Source organism: Hemiscyllium ocellatum, chromosome 13 (genome assembly GCF_020745735.1).
Source record: "Hemiscyllium ocellatum isolate sHemOce1 chromosome 13, sHemOce1.pat.X.cur, whole genome shotgun sequence".
In the NCBI taxonomy this organism is placed as follows: domain Eukaryota; kingdom Metazoa; phylum Chordata; class Chondrichthyes; order Orectolobiformes; family Hemiscylliidae; genus Hemiscyllium; species Hemiscyllium ocellatum.
In genome coordinates this window covers 98,714,525-98,737,204 of record NC_083413.1, presented here as the reverse complement: position 1 = coordinate 98,737,204, position 22,680 = coordinate 98,714,525, and the positions used below count along the sequence as shown (strand labels likewise).

General features: G+C 40.4%; 1 gene segment (V, D, J or C); it reads left to right on the top strand.

Moving 5' to 3' along the window:
- Nucleotides 1–1,778: 1,778 nt before the first annotated feature.
- Nucleotides 1,779–20,609, top strand: LOC132821649 (Ig heavy chain C region-like). The segment is given in 7 exon segments: nt 1,779–1,916; nt 2,022–2,348; nt 3,532–3,579; nt 13,747–14,055; nt 17,159–17,470; nt 19,438–19,746; nt 20,194–20,609. Coding segments are annotated over 7 exon segments (1,746 nt in total).
- Nucleotides 20,610–22,680: the final 2,071 nt, after the last annotated feature.

Below are 22,680 nucleotides of genomic sequence, written 5' to 3'. Positions count from 1 at the left end.
GAGTGACTAGTTCTCCAAGTTTCACAACTGAAAAATAAACTTTTCTCCAGTATTGTTGCTGAGTAGATGTGTTCCTGCAGAGGCAGTGGTTATGGTCTGCAGTTTGTTTCCACCAACTGGTCAACAGTGAGACAAAATATCTTTGATCCCCTGCAGAAACTCCACCCGATTCCAGTAAATGAACCTGGGAACTCAAGGACCTTTTCTGCAGTCAGCTTAATTGCTGCCAACTATTGTATCTGGTCGATTAAAGGGAAAATGAATCAACTAAAGTAAAATCCTACCAAACAAACTATATTTTCCCATTTACTCACAATGGATACATTTCACTTGGCATTTCTTCTTTAAAAAGGAAAGTCACAGAATACAGCATTCACTATATGACTATCAGAAACAGGACATTGAATGCAATGACATTCTGGTTACTTCAGCCTGTTGATTGAGTATCTTTAAAGCTCCTGAATATGAAGTTAATGGATCCAAAATCCCACATTGCAGTAACATTTGTTATCATCTCAAAGTAAATTAACAAACTTGAATTGGTTCAAACTCACATCACTTGGTACACCATTCACTGATTCATTTATCTCATTAAAACTGAGTGGGCCCTTTATACATAGTTAACACTGGTGTCGTGTAACAGCGAATTTCAGCTTATTTTTATGAGTTAACTGCCCCTGTCAGAGCTATCAGTGAGCAGAGAAATGTACTGTTTATAACCTACATTCGCGGTAATGATTATTGTAATACTCTCTAATTTAACCAAACACTCCTGATGTACCCAGACAGTTACCTGCAATGGTTTAGATGTTGAGAATTTTATTAAAAAAAACGTATGGACTGTCCTGTTCTCGTTCATTAGATGCTCTTTCAAAAGTTTACCTAGGTGTTATGTATCACTGCCAACTCACTTTTTGTTTCTCAGGCACACAGCTTTCCTTTACTATGCATTTTAAAAAATTTGAAAAAAAAGATGCAAGGAGAGACATTCTGCAATGTAAGGAGGTGCTTCTAATCTCCGGGTCCAAGCTGTTTAGTGATACCCACTCACATTCTGAACATAATCACTTTAGTCCTGCTCCATATTAGGTTGCCTAAATGGAATTTAGAAACGCAGATTAGAAATGGGATGTTATTTTGTAAAGTGAGAGAGACGTTGAGTGACAGCAAAAATAAAGTCACTCATTTTGTTGGTTAATAATATGATTGAAGTTCTTTTTAGCTTTATCTGCTTGTGGTGGAATGTAGAATTAAAGGGAGTTAACTTCTAATTGAATATTCTGAATATAATCACTTTGGACACGCTCTGTATTCAGTTGCCTAAATTGAATTTTGAAATGTTTAGTATGAATTACATGTTATTTTGTAGTGGGACAGAGACTGGCAGTGTCCTGGGGAAATAAAACTCAATTGTTTTACTAGCTAGTAATACGTTTGAACTTTGATTTTAGTTTTATCTGTTTGTGAATGAATGTAGAAATAAAGGGAGGTAACTTCCGAATGGATTTATTTTAAAACAAAATACTTGTAACTATCATGTGAAACAGACCTGAAGGTACTCAATTTTACTTCCACCATTTAACAAAAACACTCCCAAAGAAGCTATTCAGCAAAATAAATATCCCAAGATGTGTATATATCCATGTTTAAGCGTAACCTGGTAAATACATGAGCCCATGTGTTGGGGCTGTGCAAGCTGAGACCAGGATCCAGTCTCAGCCTCCAGCAGGAAACCAACAGGCGGAAGCTGTGAGCCTGCCCTTTCCGATGGCCATATAAATCCTAGGCACTGGACCGTAATTCAACACTCCGGGATCGGCTTTGTTTAGAAAGATCTTGACAGAACCGCTTCCCAGAAGTTATCAGAATGATTGTGTTGACAATTTTTCTCAGTTTATTACTGACTTTCTTATCATGTGAGTGTTTTTTTGTTTAAGTCTGTCTTTGTTGCTGTCTCAATGTTAGTCTACCTCAGGAATGTAAAAGTAATGCTCATGGTTTATTTCTTGTCTTTTTTAAAGGTGTCCAGTCGGAGGTTGTTTTGACCCAGCCAGAGGCAGAGACTGGCCGTCCCTCAGGCAGCCTGACACTGACCTGTAAAACCAGCGGGTTCGATCTCAGCAGCTACTACATGTACTGGGTCCGCCAGGTTCCCGGCCAGGGTCTGGAGTGGCTGCTGTACTACTATACTCCATCCAGCAATAACTATGCACCAGCGATTCAGGGTCGATTTACTGCGTCCAAAGACAATTCAAACAACATTTTCTCATTGAAAATGACTAACCTGAAGATCGAAGACACCGCCATCTATTACTGTGCAAGATACCACAGCGAGAGGAACCAGGGCTGGACCCGTTCAAAAACAGCTCGAGGGAACATTTTGTCAATTCCATCATAAACTGATGGTCAGTTTGAGTTTTAAATGCAATTATACCAACTGCGATCTGAAGCAGACCTCAGGCTGCCTCTTACAAAGCTATCAAAGAGGAAATGTACCATTTAAACTAGCAAACTGGTGACACAATGGGACAATGTTTTAGGCATGTCATATGTACTGCTAACACTTCCATCAATTAAATGCTGGGACAAAATATATCTGACAGCTCAGGAAATCACTGCTAATTGTTATGTCAACTATGGCATTCATTCTAAACATGATCAGTACTAAATGGCTCTTTCAAATGAAAATTGAGACCTAGAGTAAAGAACAGAGAATGAGTGTACTGGTCTACATCATTGTGATACTACAGTGGGTCACAGTGCTGTGCACAGCGACATCCTCATACAATAACCACTGACAAGGATTTATCTCAAATTGGTGATTTCTACCGTGGCAGGAGCATGAAATAATGTGAGATGCAATTTAAACACAATCCAGTCGGGCTAGTTTGTACAAATGTAGAATTATTTTCTACCTTCTTCGTGTTGATTGTCAAGTTAAATGCAGACCAAACCTGGAAAAGTATTCCAAGCTTTCAAAATACAATGAATAGTAAAAGCTGAAATAATGCACCAAATCATTTTTAAAGGAGTCTGAATCACTGCTTTCTAGGAAGTGAAGAAATTATTTGCATTTTACAGTTTACAGTCTGTCATAGTATTTGACACAACGTGTCTCACAGTGATATAGCTGGGTGACACTGCAATTATGATCAATACAAAAACCTATTCAGCCTCCATTGTTTGAAACTAGTCAGTGATTACTTCTACAAACCATCTTAACTTGCAGTTCGGTATTAGTTCTGTGGGGCTTTATGCCAGTATCACTATTTAATTTGTAAAAGGGTTGGGTAATTATTGATACACCAGTTGAGGATTTTGAGAATCAGCTATGTGTTACTCTGTGAAGTATAAAACAGTATTAAAATTTATCAAGAATGATCAAAATTCACTCGCGCAATTATGTGATGAAGATTTATCGTGACTTTATTTTGCCTGTGGTTCTGAAAATTTAAAATGATGGTAGATTTTTGATTTGTTTTATGCAGAGCTAGTTATTGTATGATCCAGTCCAGAGAATGTAACACTGTGACTATCTTGGCTACTGGGGCCAAGGGACCATGGTGACAGTGACTTCAGGTAAGAACTTTGAACATTCTTAGTGACTTTTTAAAAACTTTCTATTCATGTGACTAATTTCTGAATTAAATGAAACTCAGATTCTGTGCTGAGTTTGGTTTGGTTCGGATTGATTTTTGTTCAGACTGATTATAGACTTCAGTTAAGGCTCAGCAAATAGTTAAAATGGTGATGATGGAGTCATTTGCTCAGTGTATCTCTTTTTTTTGATCAGATGGACATTCTATGTGGCTGGGTTACTTGAAACACCTAATGTCTCTTAATCAGTCAGCTATAAATAATGTTTAATGTCAGTGACACCCTGACTGTGAGTTTTATTATCAACAACAAATGCTACAAATTCAAAGATGTTCAAGATATTACCAAACATGACTAAAATATGCTAAAATATCATTATTCATTTCTTGAATATATGTTCTTACCATGATTATATTTTCTCATTTATTTTGTTAATTTTGTTGATGACAAGCAGGTGAGAAACTGTCATCAAAGTTTCTTGCGGTGCTATATTGCATTCTGGTGATTAGATTCGGAGTTTGTTTTACTTGATTCTGTTGAATTGAGTTGATTGGATTTTGGCTTTGTTTTAGTTGATTCGGGTTGAACTGTGTTGATTGGATTCTGACTTTGTTTTTACTTGGTTTTGTTGAATTGTGTTGATTGACTTTTGAAATGGTTTTATTTGATTCTGTTGAATTGAATTGGTTGGATTCTGATTATGTTTCATTCAAATCTGTTGTTTTAAGTTGATTGGATTCTGATTTTATTTTCCTTGATTCTGTTGAATTGAGTTGATTGGATTCTTATTCAGTTTGTGAAATTGATCTGCGTTTTCGTGCTTTCTGAATCGATGTTTTCTTTCTGGTGAGGAGATTGACTCTCTGGAATACTTTTCATTACCAATATTTGTGAAGTTCTTTTGTTTTTGATGAATCATTTCTGCATTTGTTAAACTTATATGACACATTTTTCTCTGCTTGATTGAAAACATGACATCCATTGGTAACGGTCTGAAAAACAACTTAAGGCAGAAACCCAGATGTGTGAGAAATGAAAAAAAAACGAGTTTTTAATGGATTGACTTTAAACAAAAAACTCCGTTCTAATTGTAAACGAACTGAATTTTGTTTTAAGTAGCCTCATTCAAAATAAAATTTGGGACCTAAATCTGAAACTGCAGAATTGATCAGATCACGTAATTGAAACTAACTTAAAATTATAATGTGGTAATATTTGTCCATTCAGTAATTTTGTTTTGACCATGAGGTGATTAATCAATATATGCCTTCAACCCCACTCTACTGTGCGCTGCACAAGATTGTCATGATCAGGAAGGGTGTGCAGGTTAGAAATAAATTGAACTATTGCCAGAAACGTTACAGCTTTAAGTGTTAAGTCCCCTCACAAACAAGGTTGCTATTATGACCTGTTATTTCTATTCAATTTAATCATTAGTTTGCTTGATTCTGAGCAGCTTTGTTAGACTTCAATTTGGTTTTATTTGTGAGGTGACATCATGTTCTTGGTTCTGTTGAAAATGTTTGCAGAGCTAGTTCTGCTGCAAACATACCGTGTTGTGATCTGGTGATCGTTGATCTGTTGAGGAGGGACTGTGCTTGGGTAACATTAAATGTGTTATATTTGGGAAACTGTTTCTGGTTTCTACATTGTTTTTGCAATGTTAACACGGTTGGTGACAGTGAACTGCTCTTTCCTCATTCAATGCAATCAGCATGCGAGTTACAATTTCATAAAGTCTATTATAAAGTGAAAGGCAAATCGCACAGGTTTTAGAAATGAAGGGAAAACAGATACCTTCAGGTGCTATTTTTACTTAAAATAAATAATTAAGGATTAATCTAATCCATGCTTTACAATCCAAATTCGAAACTCAACTATCTCGTTCAATCACAAGGTCTGTCTTTAAGCAGTTTGCAAGTCATAGAGAAATATAAATAGAATTTCAAAAGTCTAATGTTCTAATTGTTCTTGCTCTTGAGCAAAAATGCCATGACTGTGCTATAATTGATCAAGAAACACCTTTCAATTCCCCTGTACACTACATACATATTTTCCTGGCTGGAAAAGATCATTGGCAAAGACCATTTGGAAATTCTGCTCAATTCTATGAAGAACAGATCAGTTTCACTGCTTTGATCAGTTTCACATATAACTTGAGTTAATTAATTGTTATGTCCCTGATTAAACTGGATTTGCAGGATAAAAATAAAACATTAACTGAATTATTTAACCTGCACAGTACTTTAGGTGTTCCCAATCTGTGCATGTTAAATAAATAGTTACATTTTACAACAAAATATCAACTGAAGAGTCATTCTTCGGGAAACAACTGCTATAGTGAATTATGTGACCAACCAAATTTCGAATTAATTAAAGTAATCCACTCATGAACTCCAGGGCAGCATGGTGGCTCAGTGATTGGCATTGCTGCCTCACAGCGCCAGGGTCCCAAATTTGATTCCACCCTCGGGTGACTGCCTGTGTGGAGTTTGCACATTCTCCCTGTGTCTGTGTGGGTTTCCTTCGGGCACTGTGGTTTCCTACCACAGTCCAAAAGATGTGCAGGTCAGGTGATTGTGCAGTTTAGCACAGTCATAGTGTTCAGGGATGTCTAGGTTAGGGTGCATTAATCAAGGACAAATATAAATTAGGGGGAATGGGTCTGGGTGGGCTACTTACTGTTCAGAGGGTCAGTGTGGAATTGTTGGGCCAAATGGCCCGTTTCCATACTGTAGGAACTCTCCTCTTAAAACCATGGGAGTACTTGCTGCAAACGCAGAAAATTCATTTTACATCGATGTGTTCAGGCGTATGCAGAGTTCACAAATTTGCAGAAGACATGAACTAGAGGATAACAGAGCACATTGTTTATTCAAACACTGAAAATAGAGTAATATTTATTTTAATTAATATACTTGATCGATTTATTGCAATGTAGCGATCTGAAGGAATCTGCTCACATTAGTTCAGTGTGACAATCATTTAGATTAGATTTCCTGCAGTATGTATCAGGCCATTTGGCCCAACAAGTCCACACTGACCCTCTGAAGCGTAACCCACCCAGACCCATTCCCCTACCCTATATTTACCCCTGACTAATGCACCTAACACTATAGACAATATAGCATGACCAGTTCACCTGACTTGCACATCTTTGGATTTTGGGAGGAAATCCACACAGACACAGGGGAGATTGTGTAAACTCCACATAGGCCGTCACCTGAGGCTGGAACCGAGCCTGGGTACCTGGATCTGTGAGGCAGCAGTGCCCACATTTACTTAGACATCCGTTAAAGTGGGCAACTCCAGACAGAAGCATGTTTTCAATTCATACCTTTATCAACATTTTAGTTCATTACAAGCAGTAAACAAGAAAATAACCTTGCCCTAATTCCTTCAACAGAAATGCTTTCCACACTGGAATGCAGTATTGTTTATGCAGTGCATGCAAAATCTCCACAATTCGAGGAACGTTTTAAGAATATGTAAAAATAATTTAGAGAATAATCCATTTCCTCCAGATCTGTGCTTTAATTGGCGATATTTCCCACCTCAATAATTTTGTTAAATACAATGACTTATTAAGTTTATGAACTCAGTGGTTATTTATGTTCATTGTGAACACATTCTCGTTCACATTAATCCACTGGTTAGTTCCTCTGATGAATATTCAATTACAGTGAATATATTTGATGTGAGGAGTTGAGCAATGTATCCTCTGGGATTAAGTCTGTTGTACAGTTTGTTTCAGTGCTATCTCTGACTAACTTGTCCACGGTCCTGACCATTTATAAATTGTCCAGTTCGGATACCTGAATCTCAGACAGTTCAATTTTATCTCGCGCTTCAAAACCACTTTTATCTGCCAGAAATACAATATTTGAATAGGTGCCTCAGAATTGAGAGCCCTGACTAAGTTGTTCCAATCAGAACGAACGTTTCAGGAACAAAAGGCAGATAGCAAGAGATTTGAAATTGGTTGTTGACAACAAGAGATATTTGATTGAGCGAGGCAGAGGGAAATATGCTGCAGATTTTCTTTGTGCCTCAGTTATGCAGGAGATGTTTCGTGGCACTATGTAAAATCAGAATTTTTTTTTGCATCTTATTATTTGAAAACTTATTATCAGCAATGGTCTTATTACACTTCAAAACATTATAATCTTTTTCAAACTAAGTAGACCGTCTGGTGCAGCAACATTCACAGGGGAAAGAGGAAGGGAGTTCGAGGTTGGAATCTAGTGACAGTGAATTGATGGCAATGCAATTCCTAGTTTTATTGCTCTGTAGTTCCCATCGAGTTTGAACAATTTGGAGCAGCTGTCAAAGTATTCTTGGATAAACGTTGAAATGTTACTTTCATTGTACTAACATTCTGGAACAATCCCTGGTTGTTGGAAGGTGTTAATAACTAACATGGTTTATAAACTGTCAAAACAGGTGAGCTGTGTTCTCCGTGATAGTGTCGAGCTCATTGTGTTCAGGTCTGTTGTGATGTTGTGGTAGGGTCCCTGATTCTGTGCCAGGTGGCCTGTGTTCACTTACAACCTGTTAGAGAGATATGTAACACCATCTCTTATCAGGTTACTTCAGTACAAGAAAGCAGATTGAGATGTTTGGGTGTTTGTTGGAATTCCACTCACAGAGGCCAGTGAACTCTATTCAATCGCTGTCCTGACTTGTGTCTCTTAGACATTAAACAGAATTTTGGTGGTTAGCAGCTTTTTCCAGATCAATATTTGTTCACAAGCTTTTGGGCATCGCTAGATGGGGTTAATGGAGTAAGTGCTCAAAGAAATCCCAGCTTTTGACTTGCTGTTCTAACAATATCATTTATAACTAATCCCGAATGAATCATTTTCAAAGTATATTTGATGAGATTTTGCTTAGGCTGTTTTACTTTATATTAAACCAGTGCTGTAGCTGAATTTGATTGTTCAGTACGGTGAGGGTTCCGTTGAATCCAACACTTGCAGCAGATGGTGATAGCTTTTCAGTTGGTCTTCCATTGCTATCTCAGACCATCCAGTACCTCTGCTAAGAATCCTTTTTCCAACAGGAGTCAAGCCAACGTAATCACTGTTTATCTCAACAGGTGTGAGCTCTTGTGCCAAAAACATGAAAACAATTTGGTGAAGAGGGGGTCTCTGGATGGGAAAGGTTCACCTTGCCTTCTCTCCACAGGAGCTGCTAGACCTGCTGAGTTTCTTCAGACGTTTCTGTCTTTATTTTGGTTTTCTAGCATTTAAAGTTTGTTGTTTCATTGAAAAACGTTCTGTTCGATTAAACACGTTCTTCAGAGAAAAGATGCATTTGAACAAATTGCAAATGTTCAGAGATATTATTGAATTTGAGTGCCCTGATCTCGAGCTGTAGTTTCACAAGAAACTATTATGAAGTAACAACACACTGCAGAGTGCAGTGGCTGCTGTAATTGGGTGGAAGTTATTTTGATCACTCAAATAGAGAATGTCAGTGATCCCGTTCCAAATAATCAACAGAAGTTTTTTTAAAGCATGTGTGAAACAATTAATTTATCGAAATATTTTAATAAAAAGTATTCACGGCCAGTGCTAGCTTAATGAATGACACAATGTTAGGAAGGTAGGAACAAGAGGAGGGCACTCAGCCCCTCTAGTTGTTCCCCCACTTACTTAGATCATGGTGCATCTGTGAGCTCAATCCACAGGCCTCCCTTTGGCTAAAGCTCTTTAACACCTTTGTTTAACAAGCAAAAGCTATCCCAGATTTACTGATTTGACTGCCCATAACAAAGGGAGACACCATTTCTGAAAGACATTCCTGTGAGTACTGTGACACAATGAGGCTGGGATTAATTGCTCATGAAAGTAAACTTTAAATATCTGACAATTTCCAATTGAAACATCCCAATCATCATATTTCATTAATTTAACACTATACTTCCCTGGAATCAAGAAATATAATGTGTGATTGCCTTGCTAATAATGAGGAGAAAGTGAGGACTGCAGATGCTGGAGATCAGAGCTGAAAATGTGTTGCTGGAAAAGCACAGCAGGTCAGGCAGCATCAAGGAGCAGGAGAATCGACGTTTCAGGCATGAGCCCTTCTTCAGGAAGGGCTCCTTGGATGCTGCCTGCTCCTTGGATGCTGCCTGACCTGCTGCGCTTTTCCAGCAATACATTTTCAGCAGTTGCTAAAAATGAGGGAAGCTTCATTCCTATTATATGATTAAGAAATAGCTCTGTTCATTCAGTGAAAACACAGTCAAATCACTCAAAAGGAAACCATGATTTGGAGATGCTGGTGTTGGACTGGGGTGTACAAAGTTAAAAATCACACAACCCCAGGTTATAGTCCAACAGGTTTAATTGGAAGCACACTAGCTTTTGGAGTGACGCTCCTTTATCAGGTGATAGTGGAGCGTCACTCCGAAAGCTAGTTTTCTTCCAATTAAACCTGTTGGACTATAACTTGGTGTTGTGTGATTTTTAAAAAAAGGAAATCATGTCATCTTGTGTAGACACACAAGTGCCTCAAATAATTTTCAATTCTTCTAGTGGTTGTTTGAATCTCGAGACAGGTGTGGAAGTGTCAGACTTTTTATATCGCCTTGAGAAACCAGTTGTCATCAGTCTATTTGAATTGCTGAAGTTTGTGTGGTATTAGCACATTCACAGTGCTGTTAGGAAGTGAGCCCCATGGCTGTGATTGAGGAAGAGGAAACGGGCAGGGAAATAGTTGAGAGTTAAGTTGAAGTCTGATATGGAGGAAAGCTTCACATGCATGTGTGCCCTTATCCTCAAGGATCACAATTTTGGAATATGCTGCCGAACGGACATGTCAGCATGCAAAATGGAAGCTGAAGAAGGCATCTCGGCCTCTCTAGAAGGCTATTCCATTCATGGGATCTTCATTAATCTTGCTGCTCATCAATCTTCCCAACACACTGATAGCATTGAACCTGATTGTTTACTGTTCAACACAAGAATGGTGAATTCGTTTGGAATTCTCCACCACAGAAATTCATAGATTCAAGACTCATAGATTCTTGAAAGCGTTGTCTCAAGTACCTAGTGTGTTGAAGGTGTTTGGCGCACGTACCTTCATTGGTCAGAGCACTGAGTGCAGGAGTTAGGGCTTCATGTTGTAATTGTCCAAAACATTGGAATGAACTGCCAGAGGAAGCGGTAAGTGCAGAGATCGGTCCCACATTGAGAAGACATTTGAACAGCTCCAGGAACTGGATCGGTCTGGATGGATATGGGCCAAAGGCAGGCAAGTGGAATGAGTTTAATTTGGGAACTCTGGTCAGCATGGCTGGGCTGGACCAAGGGAACTGTTTCGGTGCTGTACGACTTTATGTCTCACTGACTTTATGGTGGAGTAGGCTCAAAGTTGGAAGGTGGTGAGCAAGTGAGGGGCTAGATTGGGCATGTGGGAGAGTTTGGGCTGGTAGGCTGGCTGCTGGGTAAGCTTGCGTGCACTCTGTCTGGCAAGGTGGCATCAAGGGAAACGGTAATGGTCACAGGATAATTTGGTCAAATTGTGCTTGGTAGGTGAGGGGTAGTTTGAGCTGAGGCAGGAGGTCTGTCTTTGCCAGGCTGGTTTATGGAGAGGTGGGCAGGATGCCAGGCTGGTTAGTGTAGAGATGGGCAGGGTGCCAGGATGTTTCAGGGGGTGGAAGGTCACTGTAATGAAGTGACAGGTGGACGTGTTGTCAAAATGCAAAGCTCGGAGTCTGGCAAAATGGTAGGTTGTGAAGCACAGATGCCAAAGGAGCTAGGATGCAATGTGCACAGGTTGTCTTGGGTAAGATGAGAGGTCAGTGATCAAGGACTGAGGTCATGTCTTGGGTAGTGGGCTTTTGTCAGAGGTTGTGGAAATGATGGTGTCAGGTCCAGTCAGGGCCAGGTTCACCATGGACCAGGTCCAGGGCGGCAGGAGTGTAAATGACTGAAAGGAATTGAGATCATATGTCCATCTGGAATATAGAATATGGAACATTACTGTGCAGTACAGGCCCTTCAGCCCTCGATGCTTCCACAGGTCAGTGTAAAAATCTGAAGCCTATCTATCCTACACTATTCCATTTTCATCCATATGTTTATCCAATGACCTTTTAAATGCCCTTAAAGTGGGCGAGTGTACTATTGTTGCAGGCAGTGCGTTCCATGCCCCTACCACTCTCTGAGTTAAGAAACAACCTCTGACATCTGTCATCTATGTCCTCTCCTACTAGCCATCACTATTCAAGGAAAAAGACTTTCACTGTCCACCCTCTGTTTATCTTTTATGTCTCAATTAAGTCAACCTTCTTCTCTCAAACAAAAACAGCCTCAAGACCCTCATCCTTTCCTCATTAAACCTTCCCGCCATACCAAACAACATCCTGGTAAACCTCCTCTGAACTCTTCCAAAGCTTCCACATTCTCTCTATAATGTGGCGACCAGAACAGTACACAATACTCCAAGTGCAGCTACACCAGAGTTTTGTACAGCTGCAACCTAACCTCGTGGTTCTGAAACTCAGTCCCTCTATCGATGAAAGCCAGCACAAAGTATGCCTTCTTAACAACTCTATCAAACTGGCTGGCAACTTTTAGGGATCTGTGTACATGGGCACCGAGATCTCTCTGCTCAGCTACACTGTCAGTATGGATTGCCTTGGATGTGTTTTGTGTGATAGGGGGTTGTGTGTTCCGGGCATGAATGGGTGTATAGCAGGGTGGGGTTTGTCAATGTGAGTGGAAATTTAGGTCTAGGCAGAGTAAGTGCAGTGGTTAGTCTGAGAGATGAGGTTTGGTGGTGAACTGCGTATCAGTTTGATAGTTATTAAAGTTAAAGATTACTTGTTCATTTCTCAAATCATATTTACATAAATACTCAGCTGTAACACTCCAAAGTCTCTGAACCTTAATGGTCCTCCATTTTTCAGAGGCCTCCAGAATTCAGATAATTGTAAATTAGTTGTTTCAACTTCCAGACAATTGGCCTGAGTTCAGCCGTGACAGCCATCCTCCCCGTCCCAGTGCTCAGCTCCTGCCTGTGCTGCTGCTGCTGCTGCTGCTGCTGTGACCTTCCTCCCAGAGAGAACATTCTGTCTTACATTGATAAGTGAGGAAGGCTCACTGGACCTGATTTCCAAGTATGGGGACGGCAAACACGAGGGGACACAACTTTAAAGTGAGGGGAGATAGGTATAAGACAGATAGCAGAGGTAGTTTCTTTACTCATTGAGTAGTAAAGGTATGGAGTGCTTTGCCTGCAATGGTGGTAGATTCGCCAAGTTTAAGTACATTTAAGTTGTCATTGGACAGGCCTATGCATGTACATGGAATAGTGTAGGTGGGATGGGCTTCATATTAGTATGTCAGGGCAGTGCAACATCGAGGGCCGAAGGGCCTGCACTGCACTGTGATGTTCTATGTTCTATGATTCACTCTGATTTCTCTCCGGGGGTACTGCCAGCTGTTGGGTATTTCCAGCAGCACGGTACCTAGTGGGGCGGCACGCTGGTTCCATGGTTAGCGCTGCTGCCTCACAGTGCTAGGGACTCTGGCTCCATTCCAGCCTCGGGTAACTGTCTGTGTGGAGTTGGCACTTTCTCCCCATATCTGTGTGCATTTCCTCCCACAGTCCAAATCTGTACAAGCTGGGGAAATTGCAAATGTTGTGTTCAGTGATTGGGAGGTTAGATGCATTAGTCAGGGTTAACCGTAGCATAATAGGGTAGAGGAATGGGTCTGGATGCGTTTCTTTTCAGAGGGTGGGTGTGGACTTGTTGGGCCAAATGGCCTGTTTGCACACACTGTAGAATTTCGATGAATCTGCATTTCCTTGGTTTGTATTTTGTGAAACTTCTCTGCTCTTCACAGCAATCCAATGAAAGTGTCAATTGGTGAGATCTTCAAACAGTTACTGGGGTGGGATCAGGATGTTCTTCTTCCTAAATGATATGGCAATGGTCAAGGTCGAGGGCATGTTTCTCAAGAGGGAACCAATGATCATGATCAGCAACTGGTAGGAAACAAAAATAAACTCCAGTTATGCTGTAGACTTCAGCGGGAGCATACTGGCAAACGGTTACAGCTGAGGATACATTTGAGTAACTGATAAGGTCAAATTAACAGAAACTAACATGCTCAATTGGTCATTCTATTGTAGAGACACCATCTCCCCCCACGCTTTATGGCCTGGTCTCCTCCTGTGAGGAGCACAGCACCGGTTCGACAATCTTTGGTTGTTTGGTGATGGACTATTCCCCAGAAGTCACCAAGGTAACCTGGAAGAAAGGTGGGGTGCTAATCACGAATGGTGGATTGAAGACTTACCCATCAGTGAGAAACAAGAAGGGAACCTACACCCTGAGCAGCCAGTTAACCCTGCCCGGGTCAGCGGTAGATTGCCCCAGCAAAATCTACTGTGAGGTTCAACACAGCGGGTCACACAAGAGCAAAGAAATGCCATGTCCAGGTACGTATTGTGGGAACTGAGATAAACAGAGCATCTGGCATTAATATGAATAAGGCATTATTTATAACCATTTTCACAGTATCCCCTTATACAGCACAGGAAAAAGGCCCTTTGATCCATCCAGTTTACGCCTATCAATAACAGCCACCTAACTATTCCAGTCTCATGTGCCAGCACATGATCCATTGCCTTGTGTGACTTGCCCTTGCAAGGATGCATCTCAATACTTCATACTTATTATGAGGGGCTCAGTCTCTACATGACTTATAGGTGCTGAGCTCCAGGCTAACACCACCCTCTGTTTGATTTTGTTTTCCCCTGAGATCCACTTGGAACCTCCTGGCCTTACCTTCACCCTGTGCCCCTGAGGCATTGATCTCTCCATCAAGGGGAAAGGTTTCATCCAGTTTACCCAGTCTATGCCTAAAATAATTCTAGACATCATGATAATCTTCTCCCTAATTCTCCTCTGCTTCAAGGAAAACCCCTGTCTATCTCACCTAGTTTCATAACTAAAACCCTCCAACCCAGGCAAGATCCTGGCAAATCTAATCAATACTGCCTTCAGTGTAATCACATTCCTTCGATAACATGCACACAACGCTTCAGTATGGCCTAACCAGTGTTCTATCAAGTTCCAGTATCATCTCCCGATTCTTCATTGTCAATGTCTAGGCTAATAAAAGCAAATATCCTCCCACCTCCTTAGTCTCTTTATCCAGACGACACAGTACTATAGGGGATCGGTGGGTACATGCACCAAAGATCCTCAGGCCTTTCCAGGGTTCCACCATTCAAAATGTCATACCTCACAGATTCTTCTGCCGAATTACATTACCTTACATTTATCCAGAATAATTTCCATTTGCAAATTCTCTTCACATACAACCAACCCTTTTATATCCTCCTGCAATCTAAAGCCATAATGCTCATGACTTACCAACATGACAGTTTTCATTTCATCTGTGAATTCACTGGTTAATCCTCCTAAATTTGAGTCTCAATCATTGGTATGTAAGAGAAATAACGTGGAAATCAACCCCAATCCCTACAGAACACCAGGAGACATAGATTCCCAGTCACCCAGACACCCGATGACTATTATCCCCTGCTCCCATCACTCAGCCAGTTCTCGATCCAATCTGTCAAATTAACTCGGATCCCATTGGCTCTGATTATTGCTATCATCTGGACATCGAGTTATCTCTCTGAAAACTACTATCAAATTGTTACACATGACTTTCTCTCAATAAAACTATGCTGAAAATTGTTGATTTATCTTCCAAATGAAGACTAATTTCACTTTTCAATCGTTTCCCTACCACTGAGACTAGCTTGACAGATCTGTGTTTTCATTATTTATCCCTTCCTTTGTCCTGCGTAACAGTGCAACGTTGGCTGATCTACACTCACTTGGCACAACTGCTGTGGCCAGACAGTAATTCTAAATTATTGTTAGCGACCCAACTATTTCATCCCTTGCATCGCTCAACCGCTTGGTATACTTTTCATCTGCCCTGGAAATATAACCACTTTTCATTTAGCAAGACAACACAGAACATCACGTCATGTGTCCTAATTTCTGAAAGTACATCACAACACTCCTCCATGATTTCTGTCCCCACATTGTCCCTCTTACTAGTGAACACTGACACAACACATACGTTTTGACCACAACCTAATCCTCCGGCTCCACTCCAATAATAACACTTAATGGGCATTACTGTTTCCCGAATTATTCTTTTATTATGAATGAGCCTGTAACTTTTAAAAATATTTTCCTTTATTTTGACTCCTATTATTTTCTCATGGTCCCTTTTGCTCTTCTAATTCCTTTGTCTTTCAAACTCCCCCTTGCGCGTTCTGTACTCCATACTAATTTCTATTGTTTTGAGATTTCAGTATAGACAGGAAGCCTCCCTTGTTTCTCCTTATCTCACCCTCCATGCCCTTTGGTGTCCAGAGCACGTTACATTCTTGGTCCCATTCAGTGGCTTCCTGGGAAATGTCCTCCCTATGATTTTCCTGTCTCTTTCTTAAATGTTTCACACTGCTCTGACTCAGATTTACCAATAAGTGTCAGCTTCCAGTCCACTCTGGTTAAGTCATTACCTGATCTTACTAAAATTGTCCTTCCCCTTTTCAGAACTTTGGGCCAATGTCTATTCCTTTGCAGTACAATCTGAAATCCAACTGATTTACGATCACTGTCTGCAAAGTGCACCACCATTGATGTTTTACCCAATGGGTCGACTTCATTCCCAAAAGTTAAATTCAGGTTCACCCCTCTCTTGCAAGGTCTGGATTAAAATTTTCTATATTAACACATACTTTGTTTAAATATTCTCCTGGGGCCATTTTCAGAATTGTGCTCCCTCTAAACGTTAGACAAAATGAATATCCAAGCCTATGCTGAGGAAGTTAAAAACCTCTTTTCTCATTCCCCTATTTAATTTACATATCTCTGGAATTTATCCATGTATTTGCACTTGGTCTTTTGGACCTATAGTAAGGCCTATCGTGCTCTCCCAGTAGTTATGTTTGCTGTATTTTGGTTTTGAAGTACTGTCCATTTGCCTTTGTTCGAGGAGGTATCTATGATTTTATTTCTCTTTACAGCCTAAAATACTCTTGTCAGAATTGTGACAGAAGCAACATTCCGTGCCGCAAACCCTTGCCCCCATCCTTTTCCATCTTTCCCTGTCTCGCCTGAAGGCATTAAATCCTGGAAAATTGAATAGCCACTCCTGCCCCGCTCTCAATATGTCTCCGTGATAGCAACAGCATCATTTCCTCATTTATGCCGGTAATTCATCTGCCTTGATCATCAGACTCTGTCATTAAATACCATCCAATGTTGCTATCTCCCTTCTGATGTTACCGGCCTATAGTTTCTATGCCTCCTTGACTCCCTTGCTGTGTCCTATAATTTTAGCCTTTCACATTGTCCTGATGATCTTTCTGTGTGGATCCCAACTTCTCCAGCACTCTGCACAATTATGATTCTTGTATCCATTAATCACAAGAAACCTTGATATATGAGAACTGATTGTATTTGTTATGAAATTCATCAGATAACTTTTATGCGATGTGTTTCCTAAAGGTACAGGTCCTCTCCCACCAACTCTTTTCCTAACTGTGAGCTCCAGTGAAGAAATCGCAAGCAGCAAGTTTGCAACTGTCGTTTGTTCAATCATCGATTTCCATCCGAAGACAATTAACGTGAGTTGGTTGAAAAATGGCCAACGCTTGGATTCTGGCTTCTTCACGTCTCCCGTGTGTGAGGCGAACGGGAACTTCTCGGTGACGAGTCGGCTGATGGTCCCTTATGGTGAATGGTACAACAGCGCAGTCTATACCTGCCAGGTCACTCACGAAGAGAACATTCAAAGTAAAAACATCACAGCACTCCAGGGTAAGAGACACATACTGGGAGAGCTACAAATCACTCTGAACTCTGATGTGAATCAAACACACTAATTTATCAGGCGTAGTAAACAGCACGGTACAGCTTCTCATTTCCCAGCATGTCACGTATCTCATTTCAGTTTGAATGTTACATTAGTATTGCTCATAATTCAACATTTTGGCAAGTCAGAAAAGCATGTTTCCTCTCTGTTGAAGGTAGATATATAGACAGTGAGCTTTGTTAAATAGTTTGTTGCCTGACCATGCTGGGAGAAGCATTCAGAGTGATGAATCCTTGCCTGGTAGTGGCTTCAAGGATAAGTTTGGGGGTGGAGGGGATATTGGAGAGATATCTAATTGAAACATAGAAAATACTGAGAGACTGAGGTCGAGTGAATGTAAATAGATGTTTTGACTGGTAGGCGAGACTAGGACCCAAGGGCACAGTCTCAGGGTCAAAGGGGCACCGTTTAGAACTGAGATGGGGAGGAATTTCTTCAGCCAGAGGGTGATGAATCTGTGGAACTTGTTGCTGCAGAGGGCTGTGGAGACCAGGCCATTGTGTATATTCAAGCCAGAGATGGATCGGTTCTTGTTTAGTGTGGGGAGAAGACCATAGAATGGCTTTAGCCCAAATGTCGATTTTCCTGCTCATCGGATGCTGCCTGACCTGCTGTGCTTTTCCAGCATCATTCTGATCTAAACTCTGGATTGGCCGAACAGCCTTATTCTGATCCTCTATCTTATGATGTTGTGGTCTCAAAATGATGTGGTTAAAATATGCAGTGACCCTAACTTGAAAATAAATCAAAATGCATTCAATGCTTCACTCCCTGCTCAGGAATGACCTGTTGGCCTTGGACATTGTACGACATCGATTTTTATCTGGTACTGAGCTCTTTAACTTCATTTATGGGATCAGACCACAGACCAAGTGGGTATCACATTTGATGAACTGGGATAAACGTGGTCTCACTGAGCCTCTTTAAGATGCTCTCTGTAAGTAGTGTAAGAGGCAGGAGAATAAATTCTGGTAAGAATGCTACAATAGGGATGAGTGAACGAGGAACTCGAGACAGGCTGATTTAGCCTGGTTTGGGGTGGCGATGTTTAAACAGTGGGTAGTGGATGTCTATAAAATTAGTGTACATTTCCATCACGTTTGTAGATTAATTTAAGACGCTTTTGTTTGTTTTTTTTTTCTCCCCTGCTCTATGAAGAAATTAAAAAATGCAGCTTGGTAAATAAAGTGAAAGTACAGACCAGTCATGAACTAACTGAATGGAGGGAAAGACTTAAGGAGATGGGTGTCCTTCTCGATATCCAATGCTGTACTCAGTGCCTTGTTTTCAGATCTACTCCAAACTCAGCCCACGAGGAACAATGACATAAATCAGAGAATGACATCACACCAATAACGCAAAGTATTTTTGATCACGTTAAATATAATGAACAGAATTTCCATGGATATTCACTGCTCCTGTAGCACTTTAGAACTCTGTAAAGAGAATAATTATTATTTCTTATAATTTGTCCAAAATTTGGGATGTGATTTGGCAGTCAGTGTGACCAACAGCACTTGCACCTAAGGGTTATGAACATGGAAATGAACTCATTATATTCAGATTACTCTTGTCACAAGTATCAATAGATGGTCTTAAGTGAGAGACAAACTCTGAAAGAAAGGTAATTCCATGGGTTACATCATGGTATCTTCGATGATTTTACTTTTTTCACAGCTTTCACTTGTTACAAAGCCAGTGTTCTTTGGGAATAATTACACAGGGTATGTCATAGGTAATCACAAATGCTTTCACAAATCAAAATACATCAACAATAGTAAGCATTGTTTCAGCAATGGTTGGAGTTGCCATTTTGAAGGTGGTGTCTTCACCCTGTGAAGAAGTAATCTGAAGATTGGGTGTTTGTATCAGAAAGGGGCATTTTTCATTGACTTTGATTTTTGTTTCATAGAAGATACCGAGTGCCATCCTAACACCGTTAAAATCCTCCCACCGCCAGTCGAACAAGTCTTACTGGAGGCGACGGTGACGTTAACCTGCGTTGTGTCCAATTTTCCATCTGGAGTCAGCGTGACCTGGAAGCAAGAAAAGAAGCTTCTGAAAACCGAGATTGCTGACCAGCCTGGACAGAATCCCGACAGCGTGATCAGCAAATTAGACATTTCTACTGAAGCCTGGCTGAGTGGTGTTACTTTTGAATGTGTGGTGTACCATCAGAATCTACCGACTCCGCTGAGAGACTCCATCCACAAGGAGAAAGGTGAGCGGTGAGATTAAAACACACAGCATCCCATGTGGAATCCAGATCCAGTTACATCAATGGCAGGCTTTGATTGGTAATGAACAAACACCGTTGGGAGCATTTATGATGCATCTGAAGGCAGGATAGCTAAGTAGCTGATAAAGAAAAAGATGGACCAAAGGATATTGTGTTCTGATTAAGTCAGATAAGGTGGGAAGAAGCCTGGGTTGTGATGTCACCATCAGCAATGATAGTTGGACAGAATGCCCTTGTTGTGGGCTGGAAACATGGAGGCAACTTTCACATTAAACTTTACTTTTTTTACTGAACAGAATGTGTACTCTTTTAGAAAACGAAAGTGAATAAATCCCAAATTAAAAATGGCATATTTTAATATTGAGTGAAATTGTGATATTGGTTCAGGATGTTTTTGATTGATTTATATTTGTCTCAAATATTCTGCAGTGATTAATCCGCTGGAGCCATCAGTGTCGGTCCTCCTGCCACCAACAGAAGAAATCTCCGCTCAGAGGTTTCTCTCCCTCACCTGTTTAGTGAGAGGTTTCTCCCCCCGAGAGATCTTCGTCAAGTGGACAAACAATGACAAGCAGGTGAATCCCAGTAACTACAAGAACACCGAGGTGATGGCGGAGAGTGACAACACTTCCTTCTTCATGTACAGCCTGTTATCCATTACAGCGGAGGAGTGGGCCAGCGGTGCTTCTTACTCCTGTGTGGTGGGACATGAAGCGATTCCATTGAAGATCATCAACAGAACAGTCGATAAATCCAGCGGTAAACCGAGTTTCGTAAACATTTCACTTGCACTGATGGACACTGTTAATTCATGTCAATAAAAATCTCAAAGTTGCATTTAATAATTCAACAGAAGTAATAAAGTTTCTTTTTCCTCCAGTTGTGAGTTAAATACTGAATGAGTTGTTTCTCACTCTGACTTCCATTCCATCTCTGTAGTTAAAGTGGGTTATTAACAGGTCTAGGACAAGTGTCTTGTGCAGTTAATGTTCTCTGCTCAGATACACCCTGGGTCAGAGACAGAGTAAAGCTCACTCATTGCAGGATTCCGCCAAGTCCCTTGTCCATCTTAAATCCCTCTGTGACAAAATCTGACAATGTCCATTTTATGTCAAGGGTAGAGCACGAGTTTTGAACTTGGTGTTCTTGATTCCCCTGATTGGACATTCTTATAAAATTCATGTCAGTTTTAAACTGCCACATTGCACCAATTGGAAATGTAAATTTAAGACAGTTTCAAATTAAATTTGATTGGAACATACCAATCGTAAAGAGTGCAGAACAGTTTGAATGTAACCGTTGTTTCTGGGGAACTGCCAGGGATCTTGCGCCAGCGCATGAGTTGACAGAATATATCTTCACTTTCACACCAAAGAGAAATGACAGATAAGTTGTCGTGGAGCAGAGGGGAGGGGAACGATGAATGGTCTGTCCTCTTGCTCCCTGTGCAGAGTTTTCATGGTCGATGTCCTCTGTAATGTAACCCAGTTACCAACAGGAACAGTCAGCTTCTTGCTTACTGTCCAAAGATTGAACATTTCCATGCAAAATAATACCTTTGAAACATGTTGGACACGCTTGGCCCTGTTAACAAATGATTAACATTGATTCCCCTAATCCAAAACTGGTGTTTGCATTGTCCCGGTTTGAATTCTATAGTTTTGTCTCAGTTTTCTGGAGCACATGGGATCAATTCTGGTATTCGAATACCTGATACCATTTTGTTTCACATACAGAACACAAGTAGACATTTTCTAATAAACATATTCAGAAATGTTATCTCTGGGGCAGTGGGGATTTGAACTCACGCCTTTTCTCTCAGAGACAGAAATTCTATCACTGCAACAGAAGAGTTGCTCATAAAACGCTTATCTCTTCACGACGATGGGAAATGTTTCCTACAACACCAAGGTCAAATCTAATTATAGGCAATCCATTAAAATTAGAACAATAAATTAGAATAATAAAAATTGCAGCCTGGTATAAAAACAGATACAGAGAGATGATCGCAAATACACACGGAATGACACATATATGGGCTCTCACCTAAAGACACATATTGATGTGCACACTCAAATGTGCATACAGATAAGATGTCACACACGCATACTCGCACAGAGCCACACATGCAAGTGGTACTTGAACACTCACCTAAGCTCATACAAAAACTCACATACACCGAAAGAAAATTATTTGCACAAATGATCAGGGTACTCACACTTAACCATGAGAAATATAGACACACGGTAACACACGAATGGGCATGAATACATATACATTCATACAGCACAATGCGTACAGACATACACGCATGAACACACAGATACAAATTCCAAAAAATGTCCTCCCACATGTCAACTCACACAGGCACATAAGTGCACAGAGATAAACATTAATATCATTATTTTCCCATTTTCAGAATCACAAACATACGATGACAGAGGCAGCTTAATTAGTTATTTTTAAACCACATTGATCAGCATGTATACAATGTCACACGTACACACAAATTCCGAGTCTCACATGCAGACACACAAGTGCATAGATCAATAAATAGAGGGGCGTTTATTAAATGAGGATAATGAGCACAAGCATCAGCAAGCATCCACACACAGTAACACAAACAAGCTTCTCAGGAGAGGGTTTGGGAAAGATTGCCACACAAGCAGACATCATCATATAAATATAAACATCCATCAAAACATGACTTTGCATGCTAACATTTATTAAGCATAAACATGAAAATAACCTAGTTTAGGTAGGACCTGAAACAGACACATAAGCACACATTTTAGATAGCACTAATGAAAAGTGAACCCTCACAAAGACATTACAAGATAAGCATAGGCAGCAATGAAGTGGCATATTCACATAATGATGCTGACACAATGTGAACAGACCAAAATTTCGGTGCAC